The sequence below is a fragment of the Dromaius novaehollandiae genome, chromosome 20, assembly GCF_036370855.1.
Source record: "Dromaius novaehollandiae isolate bDroNov1 chromosome 20, bDroNov1.hap1, whole genome shotgun sequence".
NCBI lineage: Eukaryota > Metazoa > Chordata > Aves > Casuariiformes > Dromaiidae > Dromaius > Dromaius novaehollandiae.
The window spans coordinates 7,609,039-7,630,177 of record NC_088117.1 but is presented as its reverse complement, the minus strand read 5'-3'; the positions used below and the strand labels follow the sequence as shown (position 1 = coordinate 7,630,177).

General features: G+C 45.6%; 1 protein-coding gene across 18 annotated transcripts in view; it reads left to right on the top strand.

The window, feature by feature from the left end:
• The window catches only part of DNM1 (dynamin 1), a 73,270-nt gene extending 54,238 nt beyond the window's left edge, over positions 1-19,032 (top strand). For 4 of the 18 annotated variants that reach the window (XM_064523707.1, XM_064523703.1, XM_064523705.1 and 1 more), the window contains 7 exons: positions 3,802-3,911; positions 4,562-4,673; positions 5,970-5,981; positions 7,259-7,429; positions 7,602-7,843; positions 8,240-8,458; positions 16,948-19,032. In XM_064523707.1, coding sequence (XP_064379777.1) covers positions 3,802-3,911; positions 4,562-4,673; positions 5,970-5,981; positions 7,259-7,429; positions 7,602-7,843; positions 8,240-8,458; positions 16,948-17,020 — 939 coding nt within the window. In that variant the 3' untranslated portion in view covers positions 17,021-19,032. Of the gene's footprint in view, positions 1-3,801; positions 3,912-4,561; positions 4,674-5,969; positions 5,982-7,258; positions 7,430-7,601; positions 7,844-8,239; positions 8,459-12,590; positions 12,628-16,947 lie in introns of all 18 variants that reach the window. The other 14 variants (XM_064523715.1, XM_064523711.1, XM_064523709.1 and 11 more) reach the window with 11 other exon arrangements.
• The last annotated feature ends 2,107 nt before the right edge of the window (positions 19,033-21,139 follow it).

The following is a 21,139-nucleotide window of genomic DNA, read 5'->3' as shown; positions in this document are numbered from 1 at the left end:
GCTGAGTTTTCTGGATTTCTTGGGGGCTAATTCCTAGAGGAAGGCAATGAATATTCAGATGATAGTGCAAACCATTGCTGCCTCTGGCCAAAGCCAATCTCTTGAACTTGGCCACAATAAAAGTATGTGTAGTGTCATCAAGCTGCAACCGAAGCATCCCTTTCACTTCCCCCACTGTTATGCTTCACACTCTGTAACTGGATCCTGATCTTTCCTGGCAGTGTCTCTTTGTGGTGGTCGGTGTGAAGAACAGAGCCCTACAGCTGTGTCTACACTGGTGGGGGTGAGGGGTAGTCCTCAGGCACTTATCCTGCCTGTGCAAGTAGCTTGCAGTCATCTCTTTCTGTAGTTCTTCATGCAAGTGGTGTGACTCCTATTAGGAACAGTAGCCTGGATTAGGGGTAGTTAACCCTGTGTCCACAATATTCCCTAGCCGGTATTTGAGCAGTCATGTTTTGTTTCGTCCTGCCAGTCTGAGTGCTTCTACCACTTCTCTACCTCTCCTCGGCCTGATGGCTGTACAGATTAATTCACAGCCAATGCACTCATTTCACAGAACCTATGTTCTGCTGAGCAATAATTCTGTCTGTGGGTTTTTTCTGCTTGTTTTTTGTCTTGTGGCCAAGAGGAGATACCTTATGAGCAACATAAGCCTCTTGGGATCAAGCTGAGGGCTTTGAATATAGTATTGCACAAACTCCCTTGCCCATCTCAGTGTGTGCTGGCTCTTCTTCCTCTTCCTTCTCTTCCCCCTCCAAGTCTGTTAAACTAGAGAGAGAAGCCCTCTTCCCCTTTTGGCCAGGATGCTGTTCAGCCAGAGCACATACTGCCAGATTGCTAACATATGGGCAGAAGGCTCAGCCAAAGTTTTGAGAGGCTCAGCCCTTGGCAGCTCGTTCCACACTTTCCTGTCTCTGCATTCAGGAAATGAAGTCAGAGTGTTGATATAAAACAGGCTGGACTGAAAACTGAGAAGCTGGAAAGACTGAAGTGGGGACTTGAAGGGGGGAGGTGTGGGGAGATGGAGAGCGGCAGGGGCTCCTTACACTGTGCATTGCCCTGCAAAATGCATGGACTGGGGGGTTGTTGCCTTTCATCAACATTCTCCCTTTGATTGCTCTCTCTATCTTGGAGCCAGAGAACTGAAACTTTATGCTGGCACACAGATGTGCGGCTCTTGCCTCTGGTATACGGAAAGATCAGAGATAGTGTTGCCTTAATCACATGGAAGCATTTATGCAAGAGCTCTGAAAGGGTGAAAGACAAAACTCTGGCAAAGAGCATGTGTTTCCACATCTGGGACATGGGATGCCCTCATCATTTGACTCTTTTTTTTTTTTTTCCCCTTTTTTGGAATGACTTTATTACTAAATTTCTATGGAATTATGTGGTTCTAACACTACGGAATAACTTTTCCCAGATAGCTTTCCACATTGGTTGTTTTTGACTAGTCCAGAGACCCCATCGGAGGGGTGTGAAGGGAGGTGAGCTGAGTGAGGCTGAAGAGGGGGGGGGCCAGCTTGCCTAGGGGCTCAGCAGCTGGTGTGCTGCCCTTCTCAGACACTAGTTCAGCCTAAAGCTGCACAGTAATGCCTGAAAGTAATAGAAAGCTGGAGCTGAAGACTTCTCTTGCTTTTGTAGCCCAGTGTCTTTGGAAGAGAATGGGAAGGTTGGTAGCTACACAAGTGATACCTTGCTGTATTTTTCTAGATACTGGTTTCTAGGATGTCCTTGTTATGTAAATGTTGTAATGGACCAGTATACTTTGATCTTCAGGGCATATCTGAGCTGTGTAGGGCTTAGTATCCTTGGCAAACTGAAGTCAATTTAACTGAGACTTAAGAGGATGTTACTCTGGACTTGCCATCTTCTGAGTGTTTGAGCTCAGCACCTTTGCTATCCTTATCTGCTGCTCTGCCCTGCCTTTCTTTTCTAGTTAGATTTTTAGTACCTTTGCTCACTGACCGTCTTTCCTTTTCCTTCTCATTTCCCCTGTGAGCGATCACATTTTGTTGTTTCCAGTCAAGAGAGCTTCACAGACATACTAGATGCTCAGAAGGGGACAGTCACATGCACACGAGTATGCCGTACTTCCACTGGAGTCTTGGATAGATGCTTTTTGCCTTTTGGAGATCAGTGTGATGGCTCCCTCTTTTGTTATTTTGGGGTATAATATCCAGCTGGGAACTGGATGTTTAAAATGGGGACCTCAGACCAAACTCACTTCTGTTAATTTGCAGTAGATCCAGATTTGAAACTAAGGGGAGAAAATTACTTCTGGCTTAGTTTCTGAATGTTAATGTCAAAATTAAAATCAAGTTTGTGTTTTTCTTTTTGTTAAAGAGGGCACGTAGGACCAAATATGTTGGATTGGGTTTTGGGTGCCATGTCCTGTGTGTTTGGTTGGAAGTATCAGATAGGAACCAGACCATAAGGCTGAAAAATGATTGCTTGAAGATGTCTGAGACTAGTCACTTCTAGAATTTTAGATTTTGGTTTTTAACATTCACTAGGTGATAAAGTGCCTATTTTGCTTGAGCTTCTGACTGCTCAGAGCATGAAACTTTCATTAGTGAGGGCAGTTATTTGATTATTTTCAACGTAGGAGGCCTTTAGGCAGCCTTACAGTATCCTGCATTATTGCAATCAGAGCTGCTCTTTGATTTCCTGATGCATATTTACTCTTGCTTAAAATACTTTATTGGTTACTGTGAGCCCCTTTAGAGTGTAGGATAGTGATAGGGTGGAGCACAGCAGTCAGCTTAGAGATGAATTTCAGTTGATATAGTCCTTAACTTCTGTGTCAAATCAATTTCTGTATCAAGTGACTGGCTCTTTTTGGACCCAGAACATAGGTTTTAGTAATGTAGACTGAAGAGATGACAGTATGGCAGTGAGAGCTGTGTGGCAGACTGACTTGAGGAGATAACAGGACTCATGCTGAGAGCCCTTCTTGGTGCCAGGGCCCTTGAGTGGTTCATAACGTGGAGCAACTCATGGGCTGTTGGAGCAGGCTGGCATGTCCCCCGCTGGCTGAGCCTTGGGGGGTGCCACAGCAGGCGTGGGAGGCCCGTTTGCGAGGGAGCGTAGGGAGCTGGTGCCGTGCATTCTACCAACAGCTGTGGGAAATGGAGGGCTTGCAGGGTGCTGCTCTTGGTACTCTTTCATGGAGCAAGAGGGGCTCTTTAGCTGCTTCCCCAAGGGGTAAGTGAGGCTGAGGGCGCTCTGTTTGGCGGTGTATGTGTAGGTGTTCTTGGGTTTTTTTGGAGGGGATGGAGATGTCCAGCTTTGTGGACTGATGTGTCGAGGGTAACAGGAAAACTAGTCCCCTGTGCCCCCTCGGACCAGCTCCTTGGTGAGGCAGCACAGCAGGGCTGTGTTAGTCCTCTTGAGAGCAGGTATGAGGAGCCTTTTCCAGACAGATGTGTTCCAGGTGTCAAGCAGCCTGTGAAGGCCTTGGTGATGACCGACCCCCTGCCAAGAAGAGGGAGCCAAGTGGCAAGAACCTCCATGTTGACTGCAGTGTGGGAGAATTGGGGCCGTGCCCTGCTGCTGGCTTTTGCCTGGAGGAGTTATTGGAGCAGGGTTGTTGGGCCAGGGCCCAAAAGTGGTCAGGACAAGCAAACTTTTTTTCTTTTTCTTTTTCTTTTTTTTTTTTTTTAAGTTTCCTTTTTCTTACTGACTTACGGGAGCAGGGGGCCTGGGTTGGGAATGCCTCCCCAGTAGTGATATGGGATCTGTGTTGCTGACTGAATGGGGACTTTGGAGCAGTGAGTGACTTGTTACTGATTCCCTTTTCAGGAAAAGGAGAAGAAGTATATGCTACCTGTGGATAACCTGAAACTGCGAGATGTTGAGAAGGGGTTCATGTCCAGCAAACACATCTTTGCTCTCTTCAACACTGAACAGAGGTGCGCTAATGTCTCCAAACCCACCAACCTGTTGAAGCTAGAGATAAGATTTTTATAAAATTGGATGGGAAGGAGTCCAAGGAGGATGTGCATATCCTTTAAGGGTGATCATTAGGAGGAAGCGTTTTTAAGAGAAGTCTGGCTTCATTCCTTCTGGTCTTACAGCTGTGTGCCATTTTCTTTCTCTGCCAAACCATGCTCTGCAGTGTGACCCTAGTTTTCAGCTATTTGGTGTGGTTACCTGGGCCTGGCCATGGCTGGAACATCTATTTGTAATCCAACTTTTTTTTTTTTTTTTTTTTTTTAAGTGAGTGAATAGGGAAAGCCATAGGAGACAGAGGACGTGGGTTGATTGGAGAAGTCCAGCAGTGAGTAGAACTAAAAGGGGAATCTCTTTCAGGCCCCATCAAATCAGTATTTTCAGGACAGGGCTGGAGTTTTGAGGGGAAACTGAGCAGTGGTAGTTGGACTTGCTCATGAAAAACTCATTTCCTTTCCCCTCTGCAGGGCCACCATGAATATACTAGGAAAGGACTAAAAGTGTATCTACCTTAAAATAATAGGAGGATATGCTGGCCACTTAACATCTTTGTCAAATATGGGCAAATGTCTGTTTTGCTGTGGAGAAGGGTAAAATGTTTGTCTTCCAGGAATGTTTACAAGGACTACCGGCAGCTGGAGCTGGCCTGTGAGACCCAGGAGGAGGTGGATAGCTGGAAGGCTTCCTTCCTTCGTGCAGGAGTCTACCCGGAGCGTGTTGGGGTAAGTTACAGTCATAGTAACGGGATGGGAAGGAACAAAGCATGTGTCTCGGGAAGGATAACTGACCTGCATCCTCTTGAGTTTAAAAATAAGCCTGTGAAGGTTTTGTCTGTTCCCTGGGCTGGGGATATTCTGGAACAAATCTAAACTTTTGGTATGTACTGGTGCTTCCTTTGAGGAAATTTGGGATAATATAACTGGCAACTTCAAAGGGGAGAGAAAGTAGCAAAGACTGCCTTGATGAACCCTTCTAGTGCTCTTGTTCTGTTGGCAGTAAAACTCAAAGGTTTCCTGGGGATGGTGGTCATGTCCCAGCATAAGGCGGGTGTTTAGCCACCTCACTACTAGGTGGTTTGTGTCTGCTGAGCAAAGGCACCATTCCTTCTCGGTACTGTTGCTGTACAACCAGGTTAAGAGCCTCCCAGCTTCTTCAGCAGTCGTTTTCCTGTTCTTTTTCCCCTCCCAATCAGGAAGGATTTTTTTCTGTTGTTTTTATTGCTTTTTAGATATCTCAATGTACTACTTTAGCAGGACTTCTGCTCTCTTCCCCATGCCTTGTCCCACATGTCTTTTACTGTCAGCACTCTGCTCTGCTTTAGGAGTGTCTTCTAGAGGAGTGTGGTATGTTCCCGTTTAAAGCTTTCCTGTCCCTCTGTGTGAGAGGAAGCGTCTATAAATAGTTTCCCCATTAGAAAAGCAATACTTGCTTATCTGCTTGTTTTTTGTTGCTTCCAATAGACCTTTTGCATTCATCTTTCCTGTTAAACTTGAAGGGTTTTTTTTTTTTGTCTTGATTCATTTCCTGACAAACTGATGCAGGATTAAAAAACGTAAATTGGGAGTTGGGGACATTGGGCCTTATCAGTGCCATGACTTCAAATGGGCTTTGGACCAGACTGAGCATCCTAAATGCATGCTCCTAAAGGACACGTGCCACCTATTGGTGAGGAAATGGAGTGGTTTGACATAGGACCAGGGCTATCTCTGTTTTATGACTGTCTCAATTCCCTATGTGAGGAATAGCAAATAGCCTTTGGAGGTAAGTAACTTGCCCCTTTGTTGCTAAGAATGTAAGTTCCTTTGCAAAGGTTCCCATTCTGATTTTCAGTGTAGGTAAACAGTTCATTTGTTTGTGTTCCAGGGTAATGTAGGTACTTGTGTGTTTTTGAGGGGTGTGGTAGTCTTGAGTGATATAAAGAGGTTCTTCTCCAAACTCTGGGACCAACTAAAGTTCTTTTTTTATTTTTGTCCCTTTTTGTTTTAATTTTTTTACATGTGCTCAAACTGGTCTGCCAGGACAAGGACAAAGTAAGTCTCCTCTTCTCTGCCTGTGTTATCCCCTGGGGCTCTTGCCAGATAGTTCTTTTTGTTTTTTTTCCTTTTGTCACCATTTCCTGAGAGGGATTTGCTTCTTCTCCCGCTTTGTACCTTCTGTTGGACTGCTGCCACTTGTTTCTGTTCTTGATTTGAGTTTTCCTTTTTTCTCTTTTTATTTCTCCCTTTTTGTATGATTCCTGAATCTCGGTGAAAACTTATTTTTGGTTTTGGATTTTTTTTTTTTTTTGATCCTTGTTTTTTGAGTCATCCTGTTTGACTTCTACTTCCTTTACCTTATGTTTCTCGGATTGCAAGGTCTTCTATTGCTTTGAGAGTATGCAAGATCCTCCCAGGAAAAGCTTAAATGGAGAAAAGAATTTGCCCTTTCTTGTCTATTTTGTTCCCCAAAATAAATGATGATAATGCAGTCTCCTATGCTGCTGCAAGTCCTTCAGACCAGAGCAGTTTAAATGAGAGATTTTCTTATAAAATCCATTTTTTTTGAATAGAGTATTGAGAAACACAGGAAAGACTTTCGTGCTTTATCTGCTTTGAAATTGTTTCCAAATGGATGAGCTTTGGAGACTGTTTGCTGTCAAATAGCACACACCAGGTTTTGCATTACAGAAAGCTAAATAAATGATGCATTTCAGGCAGAAGTAAAAAGATTCTTCTGCTTAGTATGGAAGAAAAGTTGTATGCAGTTTTAAGATGCAGGATTTGTAGTTAGGTGATCTGGAGGATTCCATCAACCTGCAGTCTGACGGAGCAGTTATTTTATCTCTCTGTATCTGTTTCCTCATTTGTGTAATGAGGATAAAGATGCAGTGTGTCAGCCCTTGAGGCTTAATTTATGGTGAGTGATTATCATATCTAAACTGAATTTGGGCATGGAAAACCGCTCAAATGAAGAACCTTTCAGGAAACTAAAACATTACAAGTAAAAATACAGCTTTGAGTATTCACTAGAGCCAGGGCCTACAAATATTAGTCAGGAATCCTGATTGCCACTCACCTTTGACTACACCTTTGTGTAGTAACTTCCTCTGAAGAGCAGCTTCACTGTTAGTGTCCCTTGGATATGACCTGGAGAAGTCTATGCAAGCAGAGCTGTGCCCTGGCAATCACAGCTCAAAATGCAAGTCTAGATATTTTGTTTGTAGCCTGTACTTCCTGCATGTTTCCTTATCTTCCTCACTTAGCTGTATCACAAAATAGTAATTTTATATTGCACTGAAGAACTGACCTGTTTCTTTCTTTCTTTGCAGGCCAGTGAAACAGAGGAGAATGGATCAGACAACTTCATGCATTCCATGGACCCTCAGCTAGAGAGACAGGTGGAAACGATCAGGAACCTGGTGGATTCCTACATGGCAATTGTCAACAAAACCATCAGAGACCTCATGCCGAAGACGATCATGCACCTCATGATAAACAATGTACTTATCAGGTTGTGGTTGATAGAGGTGGGGAGACTTGGAGAAGGGGAAAAATAGGGGAAGAAAGAATGAAGAAAAACTAAAGGCAGCTTGAAAGGAGGAGGTGGGGATAGAATGGAGGTTTCTGGGGGAAAATGGTGGAAAACGACTCCCTCTTCATGCTCCTTTACAGACCAAGGACTTTATCCATTCGGAGCTGCTGGCAAACCTGTACTCCTGTGGTGACCAAAACACGCTGATGGAGGAATCGGCAGAGCAGGCCCAGCGGCGTGACGAAATGCTGCGCATGTACCATGCCCTGAAAGAGGCCCTCAACATCATTGGGGACATCAACACCAGCACTATCAGCACCCCAATGCCCCCACCGGTGGACGACTCTTGGCTGCAGGTGCAGAGCGTACCATCTGGACGCAGGTACCAGAGGCTCAGGGGGAGAGCCCCACAGACCTGCCTGATGCCTCTTTAGTGGCTAGCTGGGGCCTCCTTCTGGGATAGGGAGTCCTTCTCCCCTCCTCTCCCTGAAGAGTTCTTGGAGTTTGCGTTGGGAGGCTTCTAGGCCTTGAAAACTATGTAAGATTGCTACGGTTTTACAGATGATGTGGAGGCTGCTAAACCTTTAGATTAGATGGGGCCTGAAGTAGCTTTGAAAGCAAGCTGGAGCCTAGTGTGGCCCTTGGAAAGCTAAAGGGAGGCATATAAAGTGACACGAGACTAAAGAAGGAGCAGTGAAGGCAGCATATGGGGACCTGATGGTGGCACAGAGGGTTCCCAGGCCTGTTGTTGCAGTTGAACTTTTTCTTTGTTTGTTAGGTCTCCTACATCCAGCCCCACGCCTCAGAGGAGAGCTCCCGCTGTTCCGCCCGCCAGACCTGGGTCCCGAGGCCCGGCTCCTGGGCCACCTCCTGCTGGTGGGTCCACGCTGGGTGGTGCCCCCCCTGTGCCCTCCAGGCCAGGTGCCTCTCCTGATCCCTTTGGGCCCCCACCTCAGGTTCCTTCTCGGCCTAACCGTGCTCCTCCTGGTGTTCCCAGGTAAGTCCTGAGAGGCTGTTCTGCAGAGAGGTGGAATATGTCCAATTTTGGGGTAGCAGCTTTGCAGTGTTTCACCTGCCCGGGTCATAAGATGGGAGTAGAAGGCTTGGTGTGGGCAAAGTCTTCGGCTGTTGGAATTTGCTTAAATAGGCCAGAGCATTGCTGTCCACTGAGATTTCATTGTATAGGCGATGCGATGCAGAGGCAGCTCTCAGGAGTAGAGAGGCGACCTCTTCTCTGCACAAACCTCCACCTAGAAGTTGGGGGAAGAGGACTTCATGCCTGACAGATGTATTAAAGCAATCATATCAACACCTCTGCTCACAAGTAGGAGATAAGTCACCAGAAAATCACAGGACTGGAGTGAGCATATACCTTTCAAGGCAGTTTCCCTCTGTGTAGGGAGTCCCAAAGTGTGAAGTTGCCCTTTTCTCCTGACGCAGGATGTTTCAAGGTGAGTTAGAGCGGGTTTCATCTAGGATGTCTAGATACTTTTTGGCTAGGAGAATATTGCAAGATCACCAGTGGGAGAAATGGAATTTTGCTTTTTCTGTGTGAACATGCTTATTTGCTTCTGCAATCAACTCAAGCACATTTTCCAGCCTAAAGGTTCAAATGACACAGCTTTGCTTTCCCATTAGGAAACTTAATCCCCTTGCTATTTGGTCACTTTATACACACTTCAGAGTAACAAGGGACTATACCCTGTGCAGCTTTGCACATTTTCCTAAAGGGGACTTAGGAAGCGATCTGTAACCAGGAATGTTTTTATGTTGGGTAGCTGGTCTCCCTATGAGGAAGAGAAAGTAATGGCAGAGTAAAGAATGAACAAAAACCCCACAAACTTCCAAACGAGACACCTAAGGAAACGTTTCCCTTGTGGGAAAGAACTGCTCTCCAGTGGGTGCCAGTGGCATGTGTCTGATGAAGCTTTTCCATTTTCTGTGAAAACACCCAGACTGCCATGGGTGGTGATGGTATATGGTAGAGGCTGTTTGGTCTTCCCCCTGTGATAGTGCCCCAGCTCACACCAGGCACTGCCTGTTTGGAGAGGAAGTCTTCTCTGCCAGGCTGTATCCAGCCCAGAAGTAGATGAGTCCAAAGAGATTGTAGACCAGTTTTTGACTCTGGTGTGTGCAAATGGTTTTACTTTCTTGGTGCCTCTGCCCCAGTCTTCCTTGTGTGCCTTGATGCAGCTCCCCCAATAACCTATCCATATTTGCCTCTGTCGCCCCAGAGACTGTAATCCTGCTGGTGGCACCTGTGGATGTCAGCATGCTTCTGCTGTGTACTTTTGACTCTTGCTTATTGTGACCCTGCTTTCCCATATACTGTTAATTTCTTTGGTTTTAGTATATTTCTTACACATCTTTGTCTCCATCTTTCCCCACTCGCTCAATTTCATTTTTTCACTCATGAAAAATATTCTATATACCTGGCTGTCATGATAGGATTTTCCAAGTCGGCTGAACTGAATTGGCCTTTTCTGAAGAAGTCTATTATAGTCTACCTTAATGGCTCTTCTGGCTGATCCCTTTTTCATGGAATAGAAAAGTTTAGAGGAAGGATGGGAACCACAGTAGAGGAAAGAAATATTTCATAGTTAAATGAGAAATCCCTTCCTTTAGAAGGAAAGATGGTAGGTTGGATTGCATGCTGCTGACTGCCTTGATCTGGAGCTGAAGCAGTAATTCCAGAAGCTGTGAAGTGAACTTTTCATGCTTGTTCTCAGATTCCCCTCTTTGATTCTTCCAGTTGTTCATAGACTCCTCCAGATCCTGATACACAGCTTTCATCTGAGTTCACTGATGAACAGAGAAATTCCAATGGCAAGGGACTCTTTCTCTTCCCCTCCTGTATATAGAATAAAAATGTTCCCTGCTAGCACTTGGACTTGGGTCCTTCTGCCATGGGTGAACAAATGCCATCTCCATTGTTGCTTTTTTTAAATACCCATCATTTCCCTTGCTAACTGGACTACACTACTTTGCTTGTGTGAAATGGAGCTCTTGTAGGTAGCGCAAGTAGGCTTTGCTGTAGAAGTCGGTGCTGTAAGATAGTCAACTACAGGTGCATGGTGCTGGGTGTACTTCTGCATGCGTATGCATGCTGGTGTCAACGTAGCAGTGTGGTGTATGTTTGTGCCTCCAGTTTGTGCGAGCGTTTGATTTTATGTATGATGAACTAAAAGACGGCTTCTTCCTAATAAACATAATTGAATAGACACATATGCTTTCACATGCAAACACCATGTGGTTCTTTCTTATCTCAGGAAGGTTTTCCTGAGTGTAACTGGATACAGACAGCTATAACAGGTCTTGCCCCTGCCCCCAGATATACGTTTCTCAGTCTACTGCAGAAGTCCATATCACTAAATATACGTACCTTTGGGAGTTGACAGTTCGAAACAACATAAGGTCCTGCTTGTGTACAAGGACTGTATTCTGACTGTACACCTACTGGGGGCTGTGTATGACGTTTCACTCTGGGAAAGAAAACCATACCGACTCAACTTAATGGGAGAACAAACTATTATGGCAAATCAACATGGTTTGTGTAGATGGATTTAAGCTTTTGTGAATTTGTTGATTTAGTGTTGTACTATGGTAACTAAATCAACACTATGCAGCTTCAGGAAAGTACCTGTTAAATGATTCCGGATTGGTAAAGTGGGAATCTTCAAAACAGTTAGTTGAGGAATCCTTCTCCAAGGAGGAAATATCTGATGATGTTCCTCCAAGGTTAATAGTAATGCTCATGATATTGCACACTTGCTAGGGATCTAAGTGAAGATCAAATCACTACCAAGGGGAAGGTAGCTGATGAAACAAGTTAGTGGAACAAGCCATGACATACAGAAATAATATAAGCTGATTGGGACTACTTAAATTGTATTTAAAACCTGCTTTTTCTGAATGAGTCAATCATATGAAGTGAAATATGTTAGGGGCAGAAGAGAAGGACAGTGGCAATTACTACAAAATATCTCAGCAGTTACTTTGGAAAGACGTTCAAGAGTCGGAGTAAAGGTGCAGCCCAACATGGCTGCCAGTGTGATGCTCTGGCAAAAAGGATCAATGTAAACTTTTCTGTATTCAAGCAGAGAGCGATGGTTCACATTACATAGGTGATACTATAATACTTTACCCACTTCTGTAGTCAACATTTTCTGAAAGGACCTAGAGGAAAGTGATTCAGACAGTGATTTAGAATCCTTTTTCTAAGGAAGGTCAGCAAGTGATTCGAAAAAATATTTTACCCCATGAAGATACACCTGCAGGCACTTATGGCCTCTTCAGTTTAAAACAGTTTGACAAAAGCTAATAGGTGAAAAAGCTTAGGCAAGTTAAAATGAGAAATAAGACAGTTTTAGTGAGAATGACTTAACCTTTGGAGAAGTTTGCTGAAGGCACTAGCAGGTTCTCCATCCTTTGATATATCCGAGGAAGAAAGACACAAGTGATCAGCATCACTACAAGGATAACATCACGCAATTTTATGACTTGAGTTATTCCGGAGGTCAGAGCAGCTGATCTCATGGCTTGTGACCTCTGAAATGTAAATCTTTTCCTGCTCCTTCCCTTCTTGAGTGGTACTGTAGGCTCAGGACAGTATGTTATTTCCTTCTTTCCTGAGCTGTTTGTTTCAACTCTGTAACATTTAATATGGTCAAAAGATGTGAATCATCACTGAGAGAAAGTCAGCCCCCTCGCCCCCAGCCTCGGTGCTGGGACCGAGGTGTCCTGCTGTTGGAGCAGGTGTGAACGTACGTGGGGCCTCTGTCAGCCCGGACGCGTGACTGTGCTTGGCGCGTATCCGGCTGCGTGGCAGGGCGAGCAGCAGCTGGCAGGTGCGTGAATAGACTGAGGACTTTGAACGCGGCCCTGCGTGCGATGCAGCGGGGTTGCGGATGCGAGGATGAGGCTGTGAATGTGCATGCGTGCGAGAGTCCGGCGCGGCTGAGTGCGGCCCTACCCAGCGGTGCACGCTCGTGCCCAGGTCTGGGGCGGGGGGTGCGAGTGTGCCCGTCTGTGCAAGCGCACGCCTGTCTCTGTTCCACCTTCCCAGCAGTCTGCGTGGCCTCTGCCTTGAACTGTCTGAACTGCCATGTTGATTTCGTGTTGTCTTTCAGAATCACTATCAGTGACCCCTGAGGACTGGCGGCCACGGTACGTTCTGCTCTCCCCCCGCAATGCATGAGTCAGTGTGTCCCCATCCTCCATCACTCTTGCTCTGCAGCTCGCCTCTGCTGCCTAGCTCCCGTGCTAGTAACAGAGTCCCTTGTCCAAAGAACCACCTCTGCCAGGATCTCATAAAGGGAGGAGTCTTGAACAGAAAAGCTGGCTGATCAGAGACAGCAGCTGCTGGAGCTGCAGGGAGCTGGGAGAGCCTCAGTCGCTGACTTAAGGTCATTAGAGGAACCTTCCTCTGCCTGCAGGTAGAGGAGTGGGGATGGGGGAGCGAGTTCTGAGACAAGGTCTAAACAGCAAACATCTTTCATTTGGCTTAAATCCATGTTGAGTAGGAGATGGGCTGAATGAACTCTGTTTTGGTCTGGTTTCCATCTGTCAGCTCTGTTAGCCTTGAGAGAGAGAGCTGGGGAGCTATTAGTTCAGACTCCTCTTCTTATACTCCAGTGTCTGCCTGGAGAAGTGCTCCCCTCCTCGCTGTGTCCCTGGTGCTCATGGAAGGCAGGAGGAGTTTGGGTCATTAATATCAGGACTTGGGTGTCTGAGTATGGAGTGACCCTGCTCTGACACTGAATGCTCCCTGTTATCCTGGTTTCCCATCCTTGCAGATAGAAGCAAACTTCCTTTTGCTCGTTCTCCTCTTGGCCCTTTTCCATCTCGATTTCTCTTCGGCTTCCATTCAGACCCCCTCCCTCCTCGGCCTCCCGCCCCTGGGCGAGGAAGCGGTTAGTGCCCATAGCCCCCTGCCCTGGGCTCCTGCCTGTTTCCCTTTCCTGTTTCGCCCTACGTTTTGCACTGTTGTACTTGTTCAGCAGCATAGCAACGTATCAGGGCAGGCTCCTGTGTTGCGCTGGCCTAGCATTCAAGGACCAGCTCCTCTGTGTCCTGTTAACAGTGAGGGGGAGAAGGGTGGGAGTGTGAAGAGAGAGGTCTGGCAGATTCTTCTGAGCCCTTTTCCTAGGGACTTCCAGCCCTTACTGACAAAGGGGGAGCGAGAGCAGCACAGGGTGGTTGTGGGCCGGTTTTCGGCCAGCTCTCTGTCTGTGATGCTGTTTCTCCAAGTGGGAGATCTGGCTCTGAGCAGTGGAGCAACTGCAGCTCCTGTGGCTCCTGCTGCTGCTGGTGACGGCCTCAGAGCTGGGGGAGTGTGTGCCGAGGTCAGTACCTGCACAGGAATAGCACGGGTTCAACCCCCTGCGTCAGGCCAGGGCTTTGCAGCTACCAGCGAACCTGCCAGTTCACAGCTAGCACGTCTTACGGCAAGTGGTGACTCTGTTGCTGCTGCATGTAGCTGCTGTTAAAGCTGAGAGGTGCCACGTCGCATCAGCCCAAGGCAGTGATTGTTCAGTGATTGACGTGGTGTTTGGGGACGTCATCTGTCAGCCCTCCTCGCTGATGACATACTGCAGAGGTGTTGGAGCAATCAGAAATTTCCTCCAATCCTCTGCCTGCTGCAGACATCCCTGGCAGCCCTGGAAAAGTGCATCTTGGTGAGAAACCTCAAAAAAGAGGTTTGCTGTTGTCCATACCTTGTTCTGGGACTCGCTGTTACGGGGCATTCTCTGCTCTTAATCTGGCATAAAGAGCACCAAGGAAATAAAAAATAATAAAAGTCATAATAATAAACTTCTGACAGCAGACTTCTGCAGCTCAAGGGAATAAATGTAGTGTGTTGCAGTCTTGGTTAAGTCCTTATCTGCGGAGGTTATGATTACCCCATTGCTTCCTAGAAATGACCAGGTCAGTGTTCTAGTTTGGGTATGGTTTGAAAGACTGGCTTAAGGGGAAATGGCAGTCAGTGTAACTGGTCTCCTCAGGCTTGTGCCAGGACTCTGGTTTCGCTTCCCTCGTGCTGGAGACTGCCGCAGGCTTCCCAGAGAACAGCGTTTTGTTCCTCCTTGTCCTGACACAGAGTTAAGTGACTTCAATGGATGAGGGCTTGGCTAGCAACTAAGACAGACCAAAACAGTACATCGGGGTAAATGTTGCCTGTTTGAGAGACAACCTCTTCATCCCTTCTTGTGCTTGGGAAACAGTTCTCAGCCTCCTGTAACCCTACCAGCCAGATCCTCCAATGGGCTCAAGAAATCCTCCCGAAAATCTGAGCAGAGAGGAAAATCTGTAATGTAAAAACTGACAACCCCTGCCCCCAAATCCCTGAGTAATGAGAGGAACAAGAATATCTGTGCAAAGCCATCATAGTGCATTACAAAAAAGCAGGTTATCTACCTGGAAATGATTTATGCTTTTCTTTCAGCCCTAATTTATTTTGGTAGGGTCAAGTGGCCTCTCTTGCCAGAACATATTATGTAGTCCAGTGACTTCAAGCATCCTTTTCATTTGAATCCAGAGAGACTGTCAGGTCAGCCTGTCCAAACGCCTGAAATGCAAAAAGCCCTTTCAGCTTCTTGAAAAACACCTTCCAACACACATGACAGTGCAGCAGCATCTCACTAAAGATCAAACCCGTATACTGCTGAAGTTTGTAGGATTTGTTCCAGTGACAGTAGCAGTTGTTAGATGGCTACTTGGCTGCTACTACAGCATGGGCACCCTTGAGAGAGAGTGCGTGGATCCCACATGTGTCATGAAGCTCAAGGTCACAGACTCCCTGAGCTATAACATCTTATTGCAAGTTTTTCTTCTGGGTGATAGTGTTACTTCAATATCCTTCCAAGATAGATGTAATTTTCAGGTTAACTTAATCCCGTCATTATTTGCTTGACTGGAAGAGTAATTTGTGAATGACGTGCTGACAGTGGGATCTTACAGATCCTATTGCACTTGCACTTACGGTCAGGGAAAAAATGTTTGGAAGCATTTTACTTTCTGAAACTTTTTAATGTGTCCTTATACAAGGCAAGGAACAAACAGTTGTGATTTGTTTTGGTTGAGATCTGGGGCTTAATGGATACAGAGCAATATATTCTGCTGAGGTCTGATAAGCAGGACTATAGAGTTGCTCTCTAGAGTTGCTCATTTGCTGAGATGAGGAAGCTTGCACCAGTTCATAGGAATGTAGCTGCTCTGGTACCAACAGCATTATAGGCTTGCTGTCAGTGTGAAACAAAACTTCTCTGCTTTTAGAAGATGCAGTAGTGCAAATACCCTCTTCTTTCCCTCTGTTTCCTCTTACCCTCACCCCTGAAAAAAAAATCTTACAGTGGGAGGTCCTTCATCTCCAGTAGTCAGTTGATTCTCTGTAATCTAAGTTAGCATAAAACTTGCCAGTGTGGAATTGTTGAGGCATTAATTCTGTACCTCGGGATCTGTTTGGTCAGTACCAGTTCTTCCTCTGTTTGGTCCACATCCTGTTTGTTTGCTCTTTGCATTTCAGGCAGTTTGGACTGTGAAACTACTCTGGCTCTGTGCTGAGCAATTTAATTTGTCACTTATGGTACACTATCATGGTGCCGTTTACATTGCAGGCACTGCAGGGAGCATGCTGTAAAGGAAAAATGTAGATTGTGCTTGCTGACTTCCAGAACACACTTTGATTATGTGCAGACTTCCTTAAAGCTTGTATTCTGAGTCTGAAGTGGTCTCCCAAGCAGTGAGTTGAGAGAGGCAGTGGGTGTTCATCCTTGTTTTATTCCAGGTTTTGTTTCTTGCCAGTCCCTTACAGGAATAGATCTTGGAACACTTAAGTGTTTGTCCTCTGCGTGGACTAAATTGCTGCCCATTTGCCTAGCTAAAGCACTAGCAAGAGAGCTGAAATGCAACTGAATTGCAGTGGCCAAAGTCCTCTCAAAGTCAGTGGAAGCTGCATTTGCTGGGCCCCAGAACTAGAGAGCTGAAAGCAGCAAGTTTGACCCCGATATCAAAGATCAGCATCCTGTGTTGGAACAGGAAATCTAAGGCTTGCAGGGAGAAGGTGCTCCTCCAAACCAGCCAGGAACCTCTGACAGCGCCTCTCAGAGGACCCCATCCATGCTGTGTGACCGTCATGTGCTTGATACAGGAGCTCACTGTTGGCCATGCTTCTCAACTCTCATTCCAGAGCCAGTTCAGTCACTGGCAGTAAGTCCCTGATTTCCAAATTTGCAGAGGGAAAGCAAAGCTAGCTGCGCAGCGGATTCCTTTACTGGTGATCCATGTTGGGCAGAAATTTCAATGTGAGGCCTGATTTGAGCTGTGAGTCTCCTCTGTGGAGCGGCACTGCTGTGGCAGGTCTGTGCCCCAGCTGGGTTTTTCTCTTGCTGGCTCGGGTGAGGTGGAGAAGCATGCGTGATTGTGACTGCGATTGCTGTGCTAACCACAGTGTGTGTTCTCTTGTTTTTGTTTTCTGCTTTTTCACAGCAGAAGGGGCCCTGCCTCACCTACTCGACCTACCATAATCCGACCGGCTGAACCGTCCCTCTTAGATTTATAACTCGAGGCTGTAGACAGCTGGCGACGAATGCCGTGCTGGCGGCTTCCCCATTCCACCCTCCCTTCCACAGCCACAGTCACTCCTCTCATCCATCCCACATCTCTGCCTCCCACCGCCCCTTCCCGGTGTGTCGTAAAGCACTAGCCTAGTGATCGAGCTCTTCGTCTTCACTCGTGCGTCCTGTATTGCTTTGTGAGTGTAGAGTAGCCTTCATTCAGTGGCACGGATCCCTGAAGTGCACAGGCTCCTTGGAGAGATCAGCTGCAGGGACGTCCTTAAGTCCAAGTGGCGGCTGTCCATCCAGTTGTTTCATCTGCCTGGTCTAGCCTGGATAAGTGTCCTGCCTGCATCAGTTAGCTGTAGCACCTAGGACTGATCTGTAGCTCTGTAGCTATTTTCTTTCCTTGTAGTTAAGAAGACAAAAGTGTGACATAGAAGAAAAAAATAATACTGTCAAAACACGTGACACTGTTAGGAACAGATTAAATGTCCTGTGTATTAGATGACTTCTAAGGTGCAAAAACTCACGTTGGGATCAGTGCAATCAACTTTATCTCAAAGCAAGGCAGGGAGATCGAGAAGGGGGGAACTCGATGGATCGGCATAGTCCTGCTAGAGTGAAGTCTGAGGTAGCGCCCACACCTCAGTGCAGGGAGCACGTGGACCTGCTCGCGCTCGGCGCTCCAGAATAGCTGAGGAAACGCTGCTGGCGAACCGCTGGCTGCTGCCAGCATTTGTCTTGCTCCTCTCTTGTGGCTGACTTTCCTGAACCCAGCAGGGAGAGGGCAATAGATACGCTGCTCCCCCCTTGCAAACGGACAACCAAATGTTTTCAGGGAGTTTGCTGTGTAATGTTTCGTTGAAAATATTTCTGCTTTGAATAAGCACATCTTTCAGTGTTTTTTGGGTACCGTGGTGACTTCCGTAGCCTTTTCTTCTTGCATGTGGATGGTACGTGTTTGGGGAAACTTGTAACTGTTGTTGATCACAACTCATCTTCTTAAGGTTTGGTTTTTACTTTTCATGTTACATGTATTAAAAATAATAATAATTAAAAGTTTATCAACCCTGTACATTTCAGATGTCATGTCTCTACCAGAGCTAAATGAGCCACCTATGTTACAGGCTTTCAAATGGGCCTGATCAAGTTTTAAGTTATCTTATTTCAGTGTTATTGCCTTTGACTTCTCTTCTGGATCCTCTGTTGTTTTGATGCCAGTTTCTTTCTGTATTTTAACTATTGTTTTACTGCTTCTTCCCCTCTTCCTTCCCTTCCCCTTTTCTTTTTTTCTTTTTTCTTTTTTGTCTTTGAATTCCAGCCGGCCGGGTAAGGCCAGTCCCTCCCGCCCGGAGAGTCCAAAACCACCATTTGACATGTAGGCCTGCTCCCTCTGAGACTCTCTGCCTGCCTCTTAGCTGTTCTGTCCTGGAGTGGTCTGACTCGAATCTCATACATGGCTTGTTTTGTTTGTATTTTGTGACACACACACACACACACACACACACACACACACACACACACACGCACACACACATATCAGATGTGACTGTAGTGAAACTGTTTTTTTTCTCCCAGCTGCTTAAAAGAGTTAAAACAAGTATATTGTAGTAATGAGAAACATATCTTTACTGTTATAAATATCTATAAATATATATATAAGATCAAAAATCTATATATGTCCAGGTGTTTAAAGCCATTTGTGCTTCCATGTGGATTTTAGGAAATACTTAAGTAGGGAAAGAATATCTATATACATACATATATATATACACCTGAAAATTAACCAAATCCTGACGTTGAATTTTTGAGCTGATTGTTAAATTCTCTGCTGTGTGCAGTTGGGTTATTGTATTACCCCAGACTTGTGGGTGAACTGTCTCAGTGCTGGTAGTAGCTGTGATGCAGTTTGTGATCTACCTGTCACTCTTGTTTATTGAATGAAATAAACTATCATTTCTGTATAATGAAGGACTCTATGACTAGAATAAAACCATCTTTCTCTTGTTCTTTTTCTGGGTGGTTTTCAGACTGTGTTTAATTATAATAACCTCATCTTTTCATCCCATAGAGCTTAAAAAGATGCATGTGCATGCAGGTGTTATCACTAATATGGGACTTAAAGCAGATCTGCATCGACACTGGTGTCCAGGAGCTGCGATAGAGTGAAAAAGTTCATCAGATGTTGAAGTTAACTTTCTCCATTGTAAAGGAAAGTGCATGGAGGTGCTTCAGGGACTGGACGTACATAAGGTGGGAGTGTTGCATACCAGTTTGCTTGGCTCTTAAAAGGGTGTTTTGCACAAGCCTGTTGGTGGAACATGGCAGGCAGGTGCGGAGTTGGAGAATTTCTCTGGCCAGCAGCATCTGTTGGGGCCATATCTGAAATACAGGCTAAGCAGATAGTGTAAAACATGTATGGCCAGCTTTTACTTAATACTTGTTTTTAATCTGAAGTGACATTTACGTCCTGCAGTAAACTGGGTAAACCTTATTACTGCTGTCTCCATGCCAAAGCAGTGCTATAGGTCTTAAGCCAATTCTATTTCTTACACTGACAGCAGCCATGTTTTGCCATAATCCCCGAATTAAGCACTGTCATCCCAACAGTTACAGTGGATTCCTTATGTCATGGTTTAACAGGGTTCAAGCACTTCTTGCTGTGAAAAAATCCAGGAGCCTTGGGGTTGCAGATGTGCTTTATATCGCTTCAGTCCTGCTGACTGCAGCAGCACTGAGTGCTGCCGGCTAGCTGGTGGTGTTACATGTGCAGTCTCCATATTAAGGTTTTAATAAGCTTAAACCCCCAAAAAACTCCTTGAACTTTTTATGCATAATTGATACTGATGTGGATTGGGGGAACAGAGTAGATGTCTAGTGATCCTTCCTCTGTGTGTTCCAGCTATTTCTATCCTTGCCTGTTTTTCCAGGGTGTAACTTCAGCTTCTGTGCAACTGAGGCAATAATCATTGCTTGCCCTACACTGCCCTATTCCTTCTCTCAGGGGAACTGGTCAGTCTACCCCTGGGATTGCATATAGGGTTGCTTCTAAAGAACATGGCACCTTTAAAGCTGAAACTGCATATATTTCTTCAACTAAATGTTAGAGCCTCATTTTGAAAAACTAGAAGCCTCTGATCTGCTGGTTGCCAAGGGTTAGGTATGTTCTGATGAGAACACCAGCTACCCTGACTGGGCAAGGTAAACTCCTGCCCGCTAAGCTACAACATACTGTTTAACAAAATGTCTTGTCTCCATCTCCATCTGCTTGGAATGGTCTTAACAGCAGTTTTCTGTTTGCTTGGCACTTAGAGCTGTTAAGCATTTTTCTATTTTTCTTCAAAGCGGAGGTGTTGGGGCAGTTCAGTTACTCCAATTTAGAGCTATCGTGTGTCAGATGAACTGTAGTTACTGCTTGTGTGTCTGCTCTTAGTTCACTCCAAGTAACGGTGGGGTCAGGGAAACGCTTCCAAATAGAACAGGGTGAAAAGTGAATCAGAATCCAGGGTCACACGTGAAATATTGGACAAGATAAAAATGTCTCTGCTAACAGTTACCTTAAGCATGGTAGCTTAAGCATTTGTTGATTTGCAGCAGTAGCAGGGTAAAGAGTATCATAAAATCCACAAATCATTATAGAGATGTGTGGTACTGGCTCATATGGAATGAGAGTGTACCAGCAGGGGTACAAAGGCAGGACTCTGCCTCTGCAGAGCGGGGCTATCCTGCCCTTTGCTTAGCCTACTATATTGCCAAATAAGTAAAAAATTCAGAGCATTCCTCTCTTTTTGGGAGGCTCTTAGTAGTTTATAAAATAGCCCCTAATGGACTCCAATAACAAGTGTAGCACCTGAATCCGGAAAAGTTTCCATTTCCCCACATGAACAATAAATCATCTTAAAAAGCAGCAGGAGTCTCAAACTGTTAAGCAGTGAGATGTAGCAACATCCCTTTAGGAGGACTGGTCTGAGTCTGCGTACAGGAGAACAGTCAGGAAAGCAAAGTGACAAGGGCATCAATGCCAAGAGCAGGAGCTTCTAGAGTTGGGCTAGCTTTTTATTTATGTACTTATTTCATTTTTCTGGCCAAGTCTCCAGGTGATCTGAACAGAAGAAATAACA